Source organism: Lepidochelys kempii, chromosome 9 (genome assembly GCF_965140285.1).
Source record: "Lepidochelys kempii isolate rLepKem1 chromosome 9, rLepKem1.hap1, whole genome shotgun sequence".
NCBI lineage: Eukaryota > Metazoa > Chordata > Testudines > Cheloniidae > Lepidochelys > Lepidochelys kempii.
Genome location: NC_136388.1, coordinates 32,852,876 through 32,875,090, shown reverse-complemented (window position 1 = coordinate 32,875,090; position 22,215 = coordinate 32,852,876). Strand labels below are relative to the sequence as shown.

Here is a 22,215-nt window from a genome sequence, read left to right as displayed (position 1 = left end):
CATTCCTTAAGGATGCTGTCAAAAATGTAAAATTTGAGAAGTAGGATGTTTGAAGGAAACATGTATATTAACATATGCTTGAAAAAAATGTGAAAATTGTGTTAAGACATTTAAATATTTGCTGTTAAATATAAGATCTAATTTATTGTATTCAAATACAGTAGGACAATTACTATAATAAAGAAAACATATTCTAAGACCTAGCCTGATGATATCTCCTGGGTTTTGAAAAGCAGATGCAGCATTTGGTTACTCTTTCTCAGTTTTCCAGCTGGCCTAACATGGGCACAATGAAATCAATGACTTGTCCAAGATCACATAGTGAATCAGAGTCTCAGCTAGGATGAGAAACCTGAATACTTCTTTCTCCGTTGCTTGCAATGCTACACTATCCTCAGTAAACTGGAAGGAAACACGATTTTATTTTTCACTCCTGTGCAAATGGTATCATCATTGTATAGACTGAGTTTGCATAGATATAGAAATTACATAGGTAGGAAGTAAATAGGATGAAAAAAATTAACCAATGCATATAACAAACTTCTAATGGGACATGCTAAGCAGAAACAGTTTATGGAAATCTCTTCTTTTAAACTATGTTTAAGTTCGTCTTTTTTAGGAAGATGGTTTATTGTATAATGTATCTTTTGTTTTCCAAATATTTAACCACTCCTGCACCAAATCTGGGAAACTACACAATCCATGTACACAGTCTGTGTATAGGTGTGGTCCACTATGTGCATGTGTGAAGGGAAGCAGGTAGGGGAAGGGGAGAGAGGCTCTCTTGAGTTGTAATTGCCTCAGCCACCACTGTGCCCCCTCAACTCTAGTACCATGGAAGATTTGGCTAGTTGATCCATTGAGCTGAAGTCAGTGATGTCATATTCACTGATTGCGAAACTAGGAAGGAAAAGAAGGAGTAAGTCTTTAATATTTTCAATAACTGAAACATATGGTGAGAAAGTGTTAGTATTGAACATCACTGGCAGTAGTCAAGCCACCTAGGTCCCTAAATATGGATTTACAGGGCCCAACTTCATGCACCCATGTTTGAAAATCTTAGTCAACATGACTGTCAGGTCCAACAGAGAGGTGAGTGTGCTGGTCCCCTGCTCTAACATAATACATTAAAGATTATGGGTACTTTGAGATCTACTGATGAAAAGAACTATATCAGAGATAGGTATCAATATCAAACCATGCTCTATTCCTTTATCACTAATTATAAATCAACATTAGTGAACACAATGCTGTGCAGACACTTAAAGTGTCTTTTCTATCCAGAAAAGTGATTTTGTTAAAATGGCATGCTGTCACATAGTTCCATGTCACAGTACAGTTTCCAAGGCGGTGCTAGCCCATTAGGGGCCCTAAACAGGAATATTTTTGCCCCCCAACATATACTACAAAAGCAAACAGGTGGCCCTCTTGAGCTGCTCAGGCCCCTAAGCAATTACTTAGTCTTCTGCTTATGCCTAGACTCTGAGAGTTTGTAAGTAAAAACTCTCCCCCGCAAGCTGCTGAACCTCACTCACCCTGGGCTCAGAGTCAAGCTGGGTTTTTTCCATTTGCCCCATCTATACCGGGAAGAGGTTTTGCAGACCTATATGACAGCTGTGCAACTCCATTAGCCTTCAGTGGGTGTGCACAAGTGTCCCTGAGTACATAAATGAACTCAAGGAGGTAGCACAGTTGTAGTTAAGGAAACAATTGGGCCTGTAGAATCATCTTATTTTCAAGGATGCTGACAATGGACAGCTCCATTGGTGACTTAGGGGACCTGCCTGGCCTCAGCTCCTCAGAAAACCAGGTCACTTACGTGCCTGAACACGGATTCAATGCCATAGTTTGAAAATTTGATGTCGAATGAGTTTGCTTCCCTTCCCCTGCCAAGCAGGTGCCTGCGTCTCACAGCCCTTCCCTATGTCCGGATCAGTGGGATGTGTGCACACGCTTCGGCGGGGTAAAGCAAGGCAGCTCCTGAGGACTCCTTCCCCGCTATGTGCCGTCAGTGCAGCACCCCTGAACCACGGGAGATGTAGCCGACTCACAAGCCAAGCACTGTGTCGCTCTTCGGGGTGCACTTGGAACGCCAAGGCTCTAGGACCAGCTCATCCCAGCTGCCATTCTCCTTCTGGCCGCCAGGGGGCAGCAGGCGCAGCTTGGAGACGGCGTGGACTGAGAAGGGCCGCGCTGACGTGAGCGGGTCCCGCCCCAGCAGCAGGAGGGGGAGTGAGGAGCTTGGCTGCGTGCGACCAGCCCGGCCTCTCGGGCGCCTGGCGGGAGGGGAAGAGGACAGTTACTTGGCGGCTCGGAGCAGGCGCTGCCGCAGTGGAGCTCGGAGTCTCTGCTAACCGGACACACACAGCCGTCGCCCCGCCGCCATGTCCAAGGAGGTGAAGAAGCCTTTCAGCCAGACCATGGCCGAGTGGCGGCAGTTCGTGTACAACCCGCGCAGCGGCGAGTTTCTGGGGCGCACGGCCAAGAGCTGGGGTAAGGGAATGGCGAGGGGCCCGGCCAGGAGCCGAGGGCGGGCGGGTGAAGAAGGAGCCGTTGGGTGGGGGCGCGAGGAGCCACGAGGCGCCTCTCTGGAAGCCGTTACTTTCGCCACGTTCGGATCTAAAAATAGCCTGACTGTGATAATGCGCCGGTGCAGGGTGTGTTGGGGGGGGCACTTGGAGCCCGCGTGCTGGTTCCGCGGCACCCGCCCCGCCTTTCCTGTTCGTCTTGGCTCAGGGTGGGCTGGTGGGGCAGAGCGGGTTGGTAATCGGGCCGCTACAGCAGCGGCCTGAGGGAAGCATCTCTCAGTACGTCCTCCGCTGATTCACTCTCCACGTAAATGCTGCAGTGAGGCTCAGCAGGCTCCTTCTCCGTGTCAGCTGCGTAGGGATGGGGAGGGAGGAGGAGTCTGGTGGCGTAACGGTAGCAGGTTACAGCTGCAAACTCCCGATGCTAGGAGTGGGGCCATCTCCCTCCTCACTGATCTCTTCTATGGTATTACTGCAGCCACACGGGTGTCATGCATGCTCCCGTATATTCCTTATTGGCATGACAATTTGGGGAGCTCTAATCTGTCAGTGGTGAATGAGGTGTCCTCTGGGGTGCTGCTGCTGGAGGTGGGGAAGAGGACTGGTCTTTGAGTTGTCAGTCTGCCCACAGCTTTCAAAAGTAGGAGGAATGGATCTGTAACTTGCATTACCTTGCTTAAGGTTGGCCCTAGATTGAATTTTCTGGGATCTTCCTTTACAGATGTGGCTGATAACAGTAGCTTTTCCACATGACCGTATGGAAGACTGTTTTCATTCCCTCCCTAATTTTCCCATTGCCTCCCCTGGGAGCTGGAACAGGAGGGAGATGAAATGTTATCTCCCAAATTCTTAAACTACAATAGTGAAAAAATGTTAAGTATTAATAAATTACTCCACTCCTCAAGGGAAATGTATATTTCTTGGCTTCAGATAGCACCCTATCTGCTCCTAAAATTTTGATACAGTTGAGATATTTAAATAGCTGTGCTTATAAAATCAACAAGAATTTCAGCACGGTGTTGAGCAGTGCTGGACATATGCACAGCCTGGTACAAACTCCATGAGTAGTAACACACAGAACATGCAGAGGGTGTGCTCTCAGGTTGCCTGTCAGGAGAGGGCCCTGGTTCTGACATGAGCTCTCCTCCATTCAGATGGAAATAAGATCCTGCTAGCTACTCTGCCACTCAAATAGAGGAAGAGGAGGAAGAGAGGAAATTTCCACTCTGTTGTTGTCTTGTGACTTCTCTGTTCAGGCACCCTATCAGCAGGTTCTCTTAAAGTGCGTGGGTTGAATGAATGGGTGTGTGGTTAAGTGATCACAGAAGCATATTTGTGTACTGAAACAGATAGCATTAACAACTATAAGTGCTTTAGAAATGGTCAGCGTATTTTAAGGAAAAACAAAGATGTTTATCCATGATCAGGCTTGGCAGAATTAGATTTAAAAAAATTTTTTTGACGGATGATATGGATGTTTATTTTTAAGTATTTTTTATCTATTTAAATTTTCACAGTTGCAGGAAATCATGGGTGTTAGACAGTGGGTGGGGGTCCGATGATTATTTCATGACAGTAGAAATTCAAAAAGTTAGCTTTATAACCATTAAGACACAAATTATCAACCTCACAGGTCAAAATATACAAAATAAATATCTTTAAATCAATCTTAAAGTTCTTAAGCAACATAAGAAAAATGCTGCTTATCTGTAAATTTCTATCATCAGTGGAAATATTTTTTCTGGCAGCTTGTATATGTATGGTGAAATCAGTGTTTACTGACAATTGCTGATAAAAATCTAATCCTTTCAAGCTTGTAACTTACTTTACTAGAGAGCACCTTTGTAATATTGCCATCCTTGTCCCTTCCTGTGCCATGGCATACTGTCTATAAAATTGTTTTTAATAGCAAACCTACCTTAATCTGGAGTTGAGTGATTGTTCTATTTTACAGCCAGCTCACTCAGTAAAGTTACTTTCCCTTTTCAAGAATAAATTCAGTAAATACGTTCACTAATGAACCTTTATATACTTTATGTAATGTTGTTTGTTTACTTTGTTCTTTAACAGGAATTCAGGTGATGGGTGTGTGGTAAAGAGATTAAATGTTCCTAAGTAATTATTCCTTAATGTCAATGCTTAACTCTGCATTCACACACATCATTTTGTATGCTATGGGGGTGTTAGTTCAGACATTTCATGCTTAATATATTGAACCTATTATGTCTGGCTACTTAAATATTCCTGAAATTTTGAGTCTTCAGTTTATCTTCATCCATTTATGTATGACTTTTGACGGTAACTGCTAAGAAGAAAAAATTGTATTTGATTACAAATCGAAATTGTTTGCCTTACAACTTTTAAACAGCTCTGTCAACACTATGGGAAAGAGGTGAGAGAGGCTGTTGTTTACCAACTCCCTTGGGAGCAATTTGAGCAGCTACTGTCCCTTGTTGGCCTTGCTGGTGGTCTGTGGGTTCTTCAAGAAGAGTAGGATAGTTCAGATGGCCCTGTCTGAGGTTAGGGGAATACCTAGTAAAAGATGGCTCCTCATCCTTCAGCCAGTCGCTCAGGATAGTTCAGGAAAGCGCTAAAAAGAGAATTAGTTACGGTTCCCTGATTCTCTGCCCGAGCCCAAAATAGAGCCTTGAGGTTGCTCTAACTTCTATCAAGTTGGCAGCTTACCTAGAGAACACATTCCAGTTGCAGGGAGCCAGAGTGAAACATGTTCAGACTGCTCCTCCTCAATCCCTCTAGCCATGTCTGTACTACCATTTATGTCGGTATAACTTACATCTCTTGGGTGTGAATAAGCCATTCCCCTCAGTGACATAAGTTACGCTGACCTAAATGCTGATGTGGACAGCTACTGCTGCTCGTTGGAGGTGGATTAATTAAGTCGATGGGAGAGCTCTTCCTATGGGCTTAGAGAAGCTATACTAGACAACGTATAGCAGTGTAGCTGCATGCTTTCTAGTGTAGCTATAGCTTCTGACATGTCCACTGCACCAGTAGCTGCAAAGAGGGAGACGCATAGGAGCTGGTTATGCTAGAATCTATGCATTTAGGGGACTCCTCCATGGCAGGGGAACATCCAGAAAAGGAAATGCTGGTCATTCCTGCCAGTCTGAACTGTAGAACAGGGTGAAGAATCTGTCTCCAAAGTATTGATTGTAGATGCTTGACCACCAAAATTTTTGGCTGAAAAGGTAGGATGCTACTGAGTAATATGTGATTTAACTGGGTGTGTGTATTGGGAGAAGTTCCAATAAATAGTCAATATTTCTCCCGCCTCCTTAGGAGACAACTGGAGACTTTTTCTTAACTTTATGTATGTGTCCTCCTTTTTCCTTGTATCATTGTTGAAAGGATGTGCTATGTTTCTTTTTGAAGGTGGGGAGTTCTGTAGTGAACAATGCACAATGGTGATGTGACTTAAGCAGAAGGTGTTGTTCAAGAGATCAGCTGCTACATGTGTTTTGGCCCATTTTGAACTGTTTTAAAATTGATGCACTCATTTAATAAAAACTAACTCTACAGTAGCAAATTATATATATAAAAATATAAATACAAATCAAGGTTCATTAGCATTTCCTGTGAAAAACGGGGAAAATAGTATGCTCAGAAAACTTAATATAAGCTAAAAGGCAAAAGATATGCTGATTATATTGGAATAGTTATTTTCAGTGCCTAAAACAGGTATAGATCTATAATCCTAATATGGTTAATTGAAACACTTTCACTAACTTTTTTTAATTTTCCTGTGTTTACAGAAGTTAAAAAAAGCTCTCTTGTCCCCTGCATCCAAACTACAGGTGAATCTTAAGTTGATGGCTCTGATTGTCTAGCATGTTTACCATTAATTTTATTTGCCCTTTTTACCTTCTGAATGCCATGGGGATATAATTATTTACCCTAGGTATTCAGCTGTCTAAGATGATTATTGGATATAAGCATACTACGTGTGCTGGCTCAAGGAGCACCATTAAATCTTTATTCATTGTGTAGCATACTCTTTGTTGTATCGAGCATATGCTGAGTTTTTTCATAAGAGTATCTCTGTACTTCCCTGATCTAGCATCTGCAGTAATAATGGATTATCCATGAATATAGCATGGTAGTGAGTACTACTGTCTGGTAGTGCAGTTAATGCAGTCATTATGCATTATCAGGATTTACCGCCCACCCCCGTGCTCCTCCCCATGAATGCTCTTATTTCACACTATCATGACTTTGGAAATGTGGTTGATTCATGTTCCTCTTATGATCTGCTTGTGGAAGATACCATATCACAGGAATGCAGTCTGCCCTGAATGACAGTTAAAGTACTGTATTCATTGCAGTATATTTTAATGTAAAGATTATAAAATTGTGATAGATGCTTTCTTTTGTATACTCTTTCATAGACCTACAAGAAAATGAATTACACTACCAATAGGTCTAAAAATTTGTGTGACTTTCTAAATTAATCAAATATAAAATGTTGGAATTTTTTTAATTCATATATAATACTTTAGTCACTTCATTAAGTGTGAGTTCTCTGTCAAAACTGTGATTCTTAGGGCTGGATCAGTCCTCTGTCATAAACTGACCAGTTGTGAAACATGCACAGAATAAATTTACCTATAAATTCCTAAAAGTTAAAAATTAGGAAAGCTAATTATTTGATATAGATCATAGTAACTTAATAAGTACTGGATATATACAAAAAGAAAAGGAGTACTTGTGGCACCTTAGAGACTAACAAATTTATTTGAGCATAAGCTTTCGTGAGCTACAGCTCACTTCATCGGATGCATACAGTGGAAAATACAGTGGGGAAATTTATATACATAGAGAACATGAAACAATGGGTGTTACCATACACACTGTAAGGAGAATGATCACTTAAGGTGAGCTATTACCAGCAGGAGAGCAGGGGGGAAAAAACCTTTTGTAGTGATAATCAAGGTGGGCCATTTCCAACAGTTGACAAGAACGTCTGAGGAACAGTGGTGAGTGTGGGGGAGAATAAACATGGGGAAGTAGTTTTACTTTGTGTAATGACCCATCCACTCCCAGTCTCTGTTCAAGCCTAAGTTAATTGTATCCAGTTTGCAAATTAATTCCAATTCAGCAGTCTCTCGTTGGAGTCTGTTTTTGAAGGTTTTTTTTTTTTTTTTTTTTTTTTGAAGAATTGCAACTTTTAGGACTGTAATCGAGTGACCAAAGAGATTGAAGTGTTCTCCAACTGGTTTTTGAATGTTATAATTCTTGACGTCTGACTTGTGTCCATTTATTCTTTTACGTAGAGACTGTCCAGTTTGGCCAATGTACATGGCAGAGAGGCATTGCTGGCACATGATGGTATATATCACATTGGTAGATGTGCAGGTGAATGAGCCTCTCTGATAGTGTGGCTGATGTGATTAGGCCCTATGATGGTGTCCCCTGACTAGATATGTGGACACAGTGGGCAACGGGCTTTGCTGCAAGGATAGGTTCCTGGGTTAGTGGTTTGTTGTGTGGTTGCTGGTGAGTATTTGCTCAGGTTGGGGGGCTGTCTGTAAGCAAGGACTGGCCTGTCTCCCAAGATCTGTGAGAGTGATGGGTCGTCCTTCAGGATAGGTTGTAGATCCTTGATGATGCATTGGAGAGGTTTTAGTTGTGGGCTGAAGGTGATGGCTAGTGGCGTTCTGTTATTTTCTTTGTTGGGCCTGTCCTGTAGTAGGACTTGTGGGTACTCTTCTGGCTCTGTCAATCTGTTTCTTCACTTCAGCAGATGGGTATTGTAGTTGTAAGAATGCTTGATAGAGATCTTGTAGGTGTTTGTCTCTGTCTGAGGCGTTGGAGCAAATGAGGTTGTATCATAGAGCTTGGCTGTAGACAGTGGATCATGTGGTGTCGTCTGGATGAAAGCTGGAGGCATGTAGGTAGGAATAGTGGTCAGTAGGTTTCCGGTATAGGGTGGTGGTTATGTGACCATCGCTTATTAGCACCATTGTGTCTAGGAATTGGATCTCTTGTGTGGACTGGTCCAGGCTGAGGTTGATGGTGGGTTGGAAATTGTTGAAATCATGGTGGAATTCCTCAAGGGCTTCTTTTCCATGGGTCCAGATGATGATGTCATCAGTATAGCACAAGTAGAGTAGGGGCATTAGGGGACGAGAGCTGAGGAAGCGTTGTTCTAAGTCAGCCATAAAAATGTTGGTATACTGTGGGGCCATGCGGGTACCCATAGCAGTGCCGCTGATTTGAAAGTATACATTGTTCCCAAATGTGAAATAGTTATGAGTGAGGACAAAGTCACAAAGTTCAGCCACCAGGGTTGCCATGACATTATCGGGGGTACTGTTCCTGACGGCTTGTAGTCCATCTTTGTGTGGAATGTTGGTGTAGAGGGCTTCTACATCCATAGTGGCCATGATGGTGTTTTCAGAAAGATCACCGATGGATTGTAGTTTCCTCAGGAAGTCAGTGGTGTCTCAAAGATAGCTGGGAGTGCTTGTAGCTTAGGGCTTGAGGAGGGAGTCTACATAGCCAGACAATCCTGCTGTCAGGGTACCAATTCCTGAGATGATGGGGTGTCCAGGATTTCCAGGTTTATGGATCTTGGGTAGCAGATAGAATACCCCTGGTCGGGGTTCCAGGGGTGTGTCTGTGTGGATTTGTTCTTGTACTTTTTCAGGGAGTTGCTTGAGCAAATGCTGTAGTTTCTTTTGGTAACCCTCAGTGGGATCAGAGTGTAATGGCTTGTAGAAAGTGGTGTTGGACAGCTGCCGAGCAGCCTCTTGTGCATATTCCGATCTATTCATGAAGACGACAGCACCTCCTTTGTCAGCCTTTTTGATTATGATGTCAGAGTTGTTTCTGAGGCTGTGGATGGCATTGTGTTCTGCATGGCTGAGGTTATGGGGCAAGTGATGCTGCTTTTCCACAATTTCAGCCTGTGCACGTCGGCGGAAGCACTCTATGTAGAAGTCCAGTCTGTTGTTTCAACCTTTAGGAGGAGTCCACCCAGAATCCTTCTTTTTGTAGTCTTGGTAGGAAGGTCTCTGTGGGTTAGTATGTTGTTCAGAGGTGTGTTGGAAATATTCCTTGAGTCGGAGATGTCGAAAATAGGATTCTAGGTCACCACAGAACTGTATCATGTTCATGGGGGTGGAGGGGCAGAAGGAGAGGCCCCGAGATAGGATAGATTCTTCTGCTGGGCTAAGAGTATAGTTGGATAGATTAACAATATTGCTGGGTGGGTTAAGGGAACCATTGTTGTGGCCCCTTGTGGCATGTAGTAGTTTAGATAGTTTAGTGTCCTTTTTCTTTTGTAGAGAAGCAAAGTGTGTGTTTTTGTGAAGTCCAGCTGCAAGGAAGTTTGTATGGAAGGTTGTTTTTTTATGAGAGTATCCAGTTTTGAGAGCTCATTCTTAATCTTTCTCTGTTTGCTGTAGAGGGTGTTGATCAGGTGCTTCCGCAGTTTCTTTGAGAGTGTGTGGCACAAGCTGTCAGCATAGCCTGTGCGGTATGAAGATTGTAATGGATTTTTTACCTTCAGTCCTTTTGATTTCCATCTATTTACATTTGGAAAGGAAGGTGTTGTCTGTCTGTATCTGTATGAGTTTTTTCATGAAGTTGATAGATTTCCACTCCATACAGCTAAATTCAGTGCCTTGCATAATGACAGGTTTCAGAGTAGCAGCTGTGTTAGTCTGTATCCACAAAAAGAAAAGGAGGACTTGTGGCACCTTAGAGACTAACAAATTTATTTGAGCATAAGCTTTCGTGAGCTACAGCTCACTTCATCGGATGCATTCAGTGGAAAATACAGTGGGGAGATTTATACACACAGAGAACATGAAACAATGGGTGTTATCATACACACTATAATGAGAGTGAGCAGGTAAGGTGAGCTGTTACCAGCAGGAGAGCGGGGGGAGAGGGGGTGGGCGGAAAAAATCTTTTGTAGTGATAATCAAGGTGGGCCATTTCCAGCAGTTGACAATAACATCTGATGAACACTGGGGGGGGGGGGGGGGGAAATAAACAATACATTGGCCAAACTGGACATGTAAATGTACATGGCAGAGGGGCATTGCTGGCACATGATGGCATATATCACATTGGTAGATGTGCAGGTGAACGAGCCTCTGATAGTGTGGCTGGTGTGATTAGGTCCTATGATGATGTCCCCTGAATAGATATGTGGACACACATATTCTTCAGAAACAGACTCCAACGAGAGACTGCTGAATTGGAATTAATATGCAAACTGGATACAATTAACTTAGGCTTGAATAAAGACTGGGAGTGGATGGGTCATTACACAAAGTAAAACTATTTCCCCATGTTTATTTCCCCCCCCCCCCCCCCCCGTCGTTCCTCAGAGGTTCTTGTCAACTGCTGGAAGTTACAGTGTGTATGGTAACACCCATTGTTTCATGTTCTCTGTGTGTATAAATCTCCCCACTGTATTTTCCACTGAATGCATCCGATGAAGTGAGCTGTAGCTCACGAAAGCTTATGCTCAAATAAATTTGTTAGTCTCTAAGGTGCCACAAGTCCTCCTTTTCTTTTTGCGGTTACAGACTAACATGGCTGCTACTCTGAAACTTGAAATGCCATAGCTATTCTGCATTGGCAACACTCCATGTTTCTTCTTCTTATTATTATTATTTTTAGCAGAAGTGGCACAATAATTTCTGCAACTGGGCAGGTAAGACATAGGTTTCAGAGTAGCAGCCGTGTTAATCTGTATTCGCAAAATGAAAAGGAGTACTTGTGGCACCTTAGCAACTAACACATTTATTTGGTTAGTCTCTAAGGTGCCACAAGTACTCCTTTCTCTTTTTTAGATAAAATATAATTATCTTTAATATCTGTCCTCTTATCGCAATTTCTATTAGAGTTCAGTGCTGCCAAAAGAGTTTGAATTAAACAGTTTTAAAACTAAATGTTTGTTGCTAAAATAAAGACAATCTTGCTGACCAGATGGAAGTTGTGACCAGCCATGTTGACATTAATTTTGTTGAAATGTTGATCTTGTTGTTGTCTGCAGTTAGACTCCTCTGAAGAAATAGAGCATTTTGATTTAAAATTTAGAAACTAGATGTGAGAGAAACTCGTTTATCTCCTTTCATGTCTTAGATTTTATTTTATTTCACTCTCTAACATTTATGTTTCAACCCCCAAACACTCTCCCATTTTATGTCTAAAAATCTGTCCATCACATCTCCAACTCATGGCATGTATACTCCACTCATTTGAGCTCATTTTACTGCTGCTTAAATCCCCTTCTATGCATTAGTTTCCTTTTATCTTACTATTGTCTCCCTTTCTATGACTCCTTAGCCTTGTGTCTCCAGATGAAAACATTAAATTCTCTTGCTCATTATGCTGAAATCATTGTGATTTGGGTAATACAAGTTTCCATTCTGTAGTTCAGGAACTAAGGTTTCTCTCTAAGGTTTATTTAAACTGATTAAAATATATGGTGGTGGTACTGTAGAGTATGTATGACTCCTACCGTGATGACAGTTATGTTGAATTGATGCTATGTATTTAATATGAACTGGCTTAGTTTTTCAGCAGATTTAAAAAATCATACTTGATGGTGCTTAAAATCTTCAACTGAAGTTTTAAACAATATTTAAAATAAGTATAACTTAATCTAATGAACAACAAAACATTTGCTACAAAAGAAGCTATCTTAGTAGGAAGGATTTTAGGGACATGACATCAAGGAGGGAAATATTGTAGACCTGCTTCACTTGCTTGAGTTCAGAATTGGATGTTGCTGTAGTCAAAAGAATATAAAACAATTTGGGGTTTTTTCTGACTTCTGTAGGAGTCCTGCTGATCTTCAAACAGGAAATCTGTTTCACAATTTACTGTTAACCCTTTCTGTGATCAGGACTTTGAGATTGTCTGAAGAAGTGGTATAAATTATAATATGAAGTTTCTTTCCTTTCAGCAGTTGTCCTCAAAATTAAATGGTCAAGATAGAGCAGAGTTCAGGCTTTCCCTGTAGGCACAGTTCACCCACAGTGTGGAGCCTTGAAGGTTTGTGGGATAGAGAAGTTTGCCAAAAATCAGACTCCCATCTATCTGTATGTATTTGAGAAGATAAAGCTTTTTATCAGGAAACTATCTGTTGTTGCTCAACCCAGTGTTCTGAAAGTTCAGAAAATGCTTCTGGCTGTTTGAATTGAATTTGAAATTTGCACTTTTAAATCTCTTGCTGGGATTCCGTAGCTTCTCAGGGAAACATCCTTCCCTTTAATGTCTTGTATACTACGTTCTTGGTGACATATCCCTAGTAGTATATATAAGGAGATGAATTTATTATTTCAAGTGTTAGGCTCACGTGCTATTGGGTACTATACACCTGATGGGATGATAAAATAACTGCAGCTGGCTATTATACCGAAAAGTGACAGTTTATCAATTTTGAGAAGTTATTGGAGATACAACTTAGTGGCTAAACTGTAAACTAGATCCTGTTGTGAATTTAAAAATCCTGTAGTAATGTAGGACAAAACTGACAATTTCTCACGATTCTAAAATCTCTTCATAGCTTTTAATCTATTGGATAACTTTAAAAAATTCCCTATAGCATCCATACAGTGTTAACTTCATCTGTTTTTTCTGCAACAGAAGTTAGTCCTTTTCTGAGCTGTACTTGTTGTTTACATTGACTACACTGAAGTAGCACAAGGAAATAAACCATTTCAACCAGTTTGGTTTGTGCTGTTAACACAAATTCATGTTTGGTAAATGGAATGTGTCAGTGTTGTACTAAAGGAAACTTTTCAGATTAATTGCTGAGAGTGCAGAAAATTTATGAGAAATAGAGCTTCTTAATAGTAGCTTGTTATACAAAGAGCTTAAGGTATGTTTCTACACCAAACACACTCAGGAATCAGGTCTGTTAAACAAGGTCATGACACTTTTAGATTTTTAGAGTTCCTTCTGTTTACTGATCAACATTTATTACCTTTTTACTTATGCTATCCCGTAAGAGCTAACACAGCTACATCAGTGTGAACTGAATTTTTCTCCTGTTCATTTCTCACTTATTGGTCAGAGTGTAAGATGAAGTGATAAGACAACCTAATGAATGATGTAGAGCAGGTCAGGGTTCTTATACTTCATAACTTTTTTTTACAATAATTTGCCTGCTGCTTTTTAGTTCATCTCCATTTAAGATCATGCAGAACATCACTCCCTTCCTTTTGATCACAAAATCCTGTAGCGACTGTAGTAGTTGTTCATATGGAAAAGTGATAATAGAGAAACATTTAATAGGTTCAGTTTCCTTAAATGAAACTTGGTAACTGGAAATTAGGAGACCTTATGACCAGTCAGCTCTTTGTATAGTTTGGGAATCTCTGTAGAGTTACCAGTAAACCTTAATTTTAAATTACCAGACATACACAAATTAGAACTGCCCTTGGTCATTATTCAGAGTTTTGGCTGGGAAGAAGAGGAGAAGATGCAGAACCCATCTGTGCTTTTCCCCAAGCCTTTAGGGAGGAAGTGGGTTGAGTGTGTGTGGCAGGCAATTAGAGTGAAAAAGGCAGAAATTACAAAATTTCAAAAGTATTTACTCTTAGTTTAAAAATAAAACCCCAAACTTGCCATTCCTGATTTAGTGGCCAGATTTTCTTTTCGTACAGAGGGGTGGAATCTGCTTCTAATCCCTCCACCCCCAGCCAAAAAAAGGAGAGGAGTCCCCCCTGTGGGCATAGAGTTGGCATAGCTCTCTTTGAATGTTGCTCTCTTCATAGCCCCAGTACAAGATGTATGTTGGCAGTGGTGTGAGGTGTGGCAGGTGCTATGGTGGTGATCAGCAGGCGGACAGTCTCTTGGCAACTTTTGCCAGCTGGTGGATGTTAGAGCAGCTCCTAGGAGAAAGCATAAACTTGGTACAGCAAAGAATCTGTAGTCCAGATCTTCTAAGTAAGAGAAATGTTTTTTACCCTATATTGTTGAATGCCATTTATTTGTATGAATATTTCCAACAGACACTTTAACCTTGAGACTTCTGACTTTTGCTGCCTGAACATTGAGTTTGAAGTATGGCTTCTAAGGTAGGCAGTAAGCTACAAGTTAGCAAAATGAAGCCAGCTGTGATGTGGGAAAATATTTGTATAGGACTGCTTAGGCATCTACTAAAGCTGTATTTCCATCATGTTCGGAGATTATTTTTACTTTTGCTAAAGTACAAAAAAATTGTGAAATCAGAATGAAATATGGCATTTTTGTAAGTTTTACTACATTCATATCAGGAAGAGGGAAATACAAATTTACAAGAATTTGCTTCTCTGGGCAATTGTACAGGCAAGACATAGTAAGGAAAGAGAGAGAGGTGCATTCAAAACTGAGAAGCCAAACAAACCACAAAAGACATTTGAGGAGAAATAAGAGTGGTGCTGTTCTCTTCCTTCCTAGGAGAGAGGAAATTACAAATTTGGTAGTTTAGCTACCATGTAAGAATGTAAAATATGGGGACTTCCTGGGAAAGACTCCTGGTGTGTAGTCAGCATATGTTCTCCCTTGCCCCATAGCCTCCATGGTAGCTGGGATCAGTGTGTGCATCATAGTGCTTTATCTCAAACTCAGATCCCCCATCTGTTACATTGGGGGGGGGTGTCGGTATGTGTGTGTGTGTATATATATATATACATACACTCATCAAATGTTTTTGCAATACCTACTCAAATCTAGGTGTGTTTAGGACAATTATTTACCCTTAATTCTAAATTACTCTTTCTATGGGTTTACTTGACACCTAAGCTTAATGTTCTAAAAGAAAACCTACCAAACTTGACTATTTTAATTTTTATGCACAGAATATGCTCTTGTAAATGGATTACTGGAATAGCTTTAGTTACATAGTTCCAGAATGGACCGCATTCCTGTAAATTTACAGCTCAATCTAAGCCATTTTTGATAGGGATCACTTACATGGGTAATTGCATCCTTTACCCTCAAATTGACTTGTGATGCAGCACTTCAAAGATGAAAGCCTTCTGCCTCACTACACAGCAAAGGTGCACATTAATAGTGCTATGGCAGAGTGTCATATCTGGTTATTTTTAGGACCTATGAGATTGTGTAACCAGACAGTTACTTGAAATGTAGATTATTCTCCTTAGCACGTTTTCGAGGTGCAGTCCATAATTAATTGCACAATTCATCATTTTTTATCTTGCGGGCACATACTTTATTCCAAGCTTTCCATGCAAAAGCTCCCTACTTCACTTCCATTTTTGTAAAAAATTAATCACTATTGCCAGTGTGGTGAAAAACTCTGAGGTGATGAAGTGTTCAGGCCTGTTTTGAAATAGTATGTTAAAGAATACCAGTTGGCAAAATTAAACTAGATAACCTTGTATATCTAGGTCATCTCAAAGCCTTTTCAGTCTATTTCTTAACTAAAGGCTAGTGCCATTTTAAAAAATGTTCTATTAACTCCATAGCAGACTAGGCCAAGATGAGGATTCCAGCCAGTTGCATCCCAGCAGTGTTACTTAAGATCTTTAAATCCTTAATGACTGTGTCCAGTTTCCTCCCGCCTTTTCCACACACACTGTTCCTTCAAATACTCTTCACAGATGATATTCACGTGGTAACTTGAAAGCATCATGATTTTTCAAAGCTTGAGGCAATAAAAGTAACGTTTTAATATTAATTTGTTTGCATGCTGTTTATAGTAATTATAGATATTTATTTAATAAATGCCTTGAATCATCAGCAAACATTAGCTTTGCCTAGATATACTACAGTATAATGTAGCTTCTTACTAACCTTAATTTTTCAATTGATTTTGGGAGATACCAGAGAGGATGGGGGACGCTTGTCCATGAAGCTGCCTGTTTATCTAAGTCGGGGTCTCAAAGTCCCGGCCTGTGGGCCATTTGCAGCCCAAGAACCTGCAGCCCACAGAGGAGAGACGCAGGCCGACGTGCTGCCGGCAATCTCAACTACAGGTAGCTGCCCCCCCCCGCAGCTCCCATTGGCTGGGGAGAGGGACAGAGATACCATCACTAGTTGCCGGGCAGAGTCAGCCATGGAGGCAGCATCATTAGTTGCCGGGCAGAGTCAGCCATAGAGGCAGCATCACTTTTTTCCCACAATGAATACAAGTCAAAATACTGAACACAACTATCTAATGCACACCTTGCTGCAATCCTGAAGGCTTCAACCGCTCAGTCACTGAGGCCAAACATCAACAAACTGACAGAACTGAAGCGTTGCCAGGTGTCTGACAAACACTAAAAACTCTCTAGCAGTCGAAGAATTGTATAAAGTTGTATGATGGTTTTATTATTTCTAAGAAATTTGAAATAAAAAATACAATATAAACGTTTTCTTTTCTGAACACCATCTTCAGTGACATTATTGGCCCGCTGGGAGGATCTGAGGACTGGCACTGGCCCTAAGGTAAATTGAGTTTGAGACCCCTGATTTAAATTATCAGTTTCATTCTCTAGACAGTTTCCCTTGGTGACAAATCTCCTGTAGTTTATTGGTACAGATCTACATTCACAATATTTAATGGTACATAAAGCTTGTAGAAAACACCTGAAGTGGGTAAACTAAGCTTAGCTCTAGATCAGCGGTTCTCAACCCATGGGCCGCATGCAGCCCACTTAGCACACAGCTGTGGCCCAGCTCAGCTGTGTGCTAAAGGCCATGCATTGCGGACTCCTGGCTGTTTGGCCATGTGTGGCGGGCTCCCGGGTTCACCGCTGCAGGGTCAGGGTCCCCGCATGGCCCACAATGGTAAATAGGTTGAGAACCATTGGTCTATTCACTCTAGTTAGTTAAATGAAAAACTATATTAATGCTTTAAAAAGGAAAAAAAACCTAATCTGTTAATAAAATTGCTAAAGAAGTTGTGTAATGTGATCAGTCTAAACCCAATGTCCTGGATAGCTTGAGAAATGATTGCAAGATGTACCAGTTGTGTGTTGGATGTATTCTACAACCTTTTTATCCACATCACAAAACCACCTAACTTACTGTCTCATGTGCCTCAAGTTCTGCATCAGAAGAAGCAGCATATAGTCCACAATCAGCGAGTGAGAAATTCTACAGTTTTAATTTGTGTTCCCATTATAGCATCTTGTTTTTTGATCCAGGGCTCTCTAAACTTGGTGAAAATCTAATGTATAGTCACGTGGCTTGTAATCTGGTTGATTATTCACATGTAGTATTGCACGTAGAGGTCTCTTTACGCTGGGATACAATCAGTTGCTTGGCTCCCAGAAAGAGCAGCTTCAACAGAGCAAAAATTGTCCTCAGAAGATCTCCTGTTTAAGCTCTTTTTTTAAAAAAAAAAAAAGGAATGACCTTTCTTTTAAAAGCTGAACTTTATATATATGTTGGTGGGGGAACGTGCGCGTGTATATTTTACACAAAGGAAGGTCTGAAACACAAAGGAAGGTCTGTTTGGTATCTCTGTGTTTGAGGAGTGGGGACTGAGCACCTGATCCAACTCCTATTGAACTACAGTCCTGAGTGTCAGAGTAAAAATTAGAATCATGTTCAGTTTAAAATAAACATTTTGTTAATTTGAGTTCTTTAATTTTACAGGTCTAATCTTGCTGTTTTATCTGGTATTCTATGGTTTCCTAGCAGCACTCTTTACATTTACAATGTGGGTTATGCTTCAGACCCTGAGCGGAGATATTCCCAAATATCGTGACCGGATTTCTAGTCCAGGTAACTGTACTCTTAGTTTTATGTCTAGATTTTAAATTATAATATACAATTTATTCTGATAACTTTCTTTTAGGATAAAGTACATATTCCAATGTGGTGTAGTTTTAATTAGACTAATAAAGAGCTTTAAAGGAGGACTCTTTTATAATGGGTGAATCATTTGGGCTTTGTAGGTTTGCAGCACAAAGCCATTTATAGACTTTTTTTGGCCATATTTACTAACTGATGCTCTAAATTCACTCCTTTCTAGTTCTTCCTGGATTTTGCCATTCTGAAAAACTTTTCAGATTAGTTTTACAGCTATATCAGTCAATGAATAATAGTTTGGTTATTTCATTTACCAAAGGTAGTTGAAGCAGATATTTATGAAGTCACTGGGAGGTGAACTATCTCCAATTCAACAGGTTAATCATTAATATTTGGAGGATTTTCTTGCCATGCTGTATTAGGAGGAGAACATCACCAGACAGACATTTAAATTGTTTTATTTAACTAAAACAACAACATTATGTATTCTGGATTCTTTTCTTAACAGCAAATATATAATAATTTAACAAAACAAGCATATGAATTTTTGAATTTAGTTAAACAGCAAGTTTTTTAAAATCAGGTTTGTTTTTGTTAAAATTGTTTAACTAAAATAGTTAAATGAAATATTTAAAAAAAAAATTAGACTGTCAGCTAGGTCAACATGAGGAACTTAAAATATTGGCTTCTGTAGCTAACTCAGTCATCTTCACCTTCATTTTCTCGTTTGTTCATAATCTGGAAAAGAAAACCAAGCTTTCCTGCTTTTTCAGGTCCCAAACAATTTCTCTATTTGGAATGAATTAGCCCTGAGGAAGAAAATATTCTTACACCGTCAGAAGAAGCTACTGCTGTTAAAAGTGAGATTATCACATCAACAGTCTCTGAATCCAAGTGCCTAAGTGACTTCCACCAGTTCACTGGTGTGACTTTCTTTAAAACATCATCAGCAAACATATATTTCTTGAATGGTTCACCCTTAGCTCTGAAGTGTATTATAGTTGGCATTATGGAAGGATGATTGCTGGATGTGCATGTCATAGCCAACTCCTCTTCAGTGGTTAAGGTATGGCCCTGGTACTGAGTATTGAGAATATTTGCAAGAAAATGAGTTGGAGATAGTGCTTGTTCCATTCGTTTTTTTTTAATGCTTGTAATTTAACTCTCATTGAATATTTCTCTTTTTAATATCTCACTCAGTTCCTTCCAAATTTAAACAGCGTCAGCAATAAAACAGCTGTTTCCCTGCATTTCCTACAAGGCTAAGGCTTCAGGGTACTCAGTATGTGTTCAACATTTTTCTTAAGCCCAATGTTGAGAACTTTGGCTGTGACAGTGTCATCCTTTTTTTCACTAGTTTGTTCACAGACTGTCATCAGATTAGGCCAGTTCTTGATATAGTGCTCAAAACAGTCCACTACTGAGTTCCATCGTATGTCTTGTGGGAGAGTTAGCTTGGTTCCTCCCACTTGTTTCAGAGCAGCTCCTGCAAAGTGGTTGTTACGGAAGTATTTTCAATTTCAACATTAGCCTTTATTTCTGGAACACTGAAGTCAGGCTAGGTGGTGCATCAAATGAGCACTGCAACCATTTGTTAGTGGCTTGGGACTCTCTTCACTCTCTCCTAAATAAATTTCTTATTTTTGGATATATTTGCAACATTTGTCTATGACCAAGCTGCATACTAGACATTTTAATTTTTTTCACAGTTTGCTATAGCTTTTACTGATACTTCTTATAAGTATTTCCAGATGTATCAATTGTTTCTGTAAGGAAGACATTCCCTTCTTCTGTTGTCACACAAGCACATACAACAGGATCATTGTGGACATTGTTCCACCCATCAAGACTCAGGTTAACAATTTCACCCTCTACACCTTATTTATGGTTGGTTCTGGATGATGGAGATTTTTTTGCTACAGGTGATATACTGTGACTACAGTGATGCGATGACTCACTGGCACGGTGCCTCCTGCTGGTTGTCTTGGGAATTAGCTCTTCCAGCCTGGAGTGTCCTCTGCAGGCCGGTGTCTTGCCCGGTGCCTCTTTACCTTGGGATGCTGCCCCCTGGCAGTGCCCCCGTTCTCTGGCCTCCCCTCTGAGGGGAACCCCCAACTCTCTATCGCCACCTTGCCTCAGTGGCTACTGCCAGTCATCATCTAGCCCCTGCTCACTGGAGCAGACTGCAGTCTGTAAACCACTCATCATTGGCAAGGGGGTTGGACCAGCTGCCTCTACCTATTCCCAGGCTACACCTTGGTAGCCCCAGTACCTTTCCTGGCCTTTAGCAAGGCCTGGAGCCTGGATGTTTTCCAGGCTGGAGCTCCCCAGCTCCTCTGGCCTTCCCCCAGCCCTACTCTACTCTAGGTACTTTGCTAGGCAGCCAGGTCCTTCTCTCTCTACAGCTAGAGAGAGACTGCCTGAGCTCCTGGCTCACAGCCCTTTTATAGGGCCAGCTGTGGCCTGATTGGGGTGTGGCCACAGCTGTGGCTGCTTCCCCAATCAGCCTAGCTTTTTCTCTCAGTCCCCGCCCTCTCCAGGGGCTGGCTTTTAACCCCTTCTGAGCCAGAGCGGGGTGACTGCCCCACTACAGTGACACACATGATATGACTGAAACACTATCATTGGCAGATAACTCTGAAACGATAGAAAATGATGGTGATCTTGAAGGTAGATAGTCTTCAGAATCCTGTATGTTGAGGATGGATTCTCCTAAATAAAATAAGTAAATGCAGTTATTTAATTATTATTAGCATACTGCTCATTTAATATTACTCATTGTATTCAGTGACATTCAGTACTACTTTAATGGTGAAATTGTAAAAGAAAGATCTGCCTATTTCAGCTATTTATTTTTTATCACAGCTGTATCTAAAATGATAGTACCATAGAGTAACAACTATGTTTTTTGCTCAAACATGAGAATTCAAGAATAGTCCAGAAGGAAGACAGGCAGTCCTGAAGAAAGAAGTATGAAATAAAAAAGTTTACCAACCTGAAGATCCTGCATGTTCAGACATGTTCCTTTCATCATCTTCAGTGCAGCTTCCTCCTGAGAAGAAACACTTCTCATGATGTTGTTTCATTTGGACAACTGGGCCTTGCATTTCTTTGCACTGTTTGCATTTTGCACGCATGCCTGTCTTACCCACAGGTAGAGGAACTTCATTAAAATATTCCCAAACTGGGTCTCTCTTACGGCCTGCTGCCATTATAGGTTTTCCCTTCTAGTGAGAGAATGGTATGGTAGATCTCAAATCAATGAAGGCTGCACTCAGAAAGACCTCAAGACTTCTGGAATATACTGCTCAAACAGTTTCACTTTTGTTTCTACTGCCTGTCCCCACCCTTCTCACATTTATCTCCGGACTTCTCCACCTTGTCCAGTTCTATTCCACCCCCAACAATCTTCTATTCATTGAACTTTTTGAAACTGCACTCTTTTTTAGAGAGAGGTAAGGGATTGACTCTGTGTACTCAAATCTGCAGAGGGGCAATAGGGTTGAGGTCTGTTATTTCTCATCTCTATATATTTATTTATTTATTTATTTATTTTGAAAACATTTGCTGTTAACAAGCATGTTATCTCTGGAGACACAAATCCACAGTTTGAGAACTGCAAAACTAAGCATCTCTGATGGTATGTTCTAGACTGAGCACTGAATCCCATTGGGTAGATAGAAAGATTAACCTAAATCATCTATACAGAAGCCCCTGGAACCCCATAAGATTGGGTCCCTAATCCCATGAACTGTTGAAACTCATTTACCAAACTTTTCTTAAACATTACATGAATATATTGTCTCATACTAGAGAATTTATAATCCCTATTCCATGTTGAGATATCTTTGAGCTATAATGTATCTTAATTAAAACTATGTTTAGATAGGTTTTTTCCCCTCAAAAAGCATTTTATCAAAAACTTTGTTTAAAAAAATTATTTATTTTAAATCAT

The 22,215-nt window shown here is 40.7% G+C and overlaps 1 protein-coding gene across 2 annotated transcripts in view; it reads left to right on the top strand.

Annotated features, from left to right (window-relative positions):
* The first annotated feature begins 2,201 nt into the window (after positions 1-2,201).
* ATP1B3 (ATPase Na+/K+ transporting subunit beta 3) overlaps positions 2,202-22,215 on the top strand; it is a 54,103-nt gene continuing 34,089 nt past the window's right edge. The window contains exons 1-2 of one of the 2 annotated variants that reach the window (XM_073359801.1): positions 2,203-2,493; positions 18,105-18,233. In XM_073359801.1, coding sequence (XP_073215902.1) covers positions 2,385-2,493; positions 18,105-18,233 — 238 coding nt within the window. In that variant the 5' untranslated portion in view covers positions 2,203-2,384. Of the gene's footprint in view, positions 2,494-18,104; positions 18,234-22,215 lie in introns of both variants that reach the window. The other variant, XM_073359802.2, reaches the window with a different exon arrangement.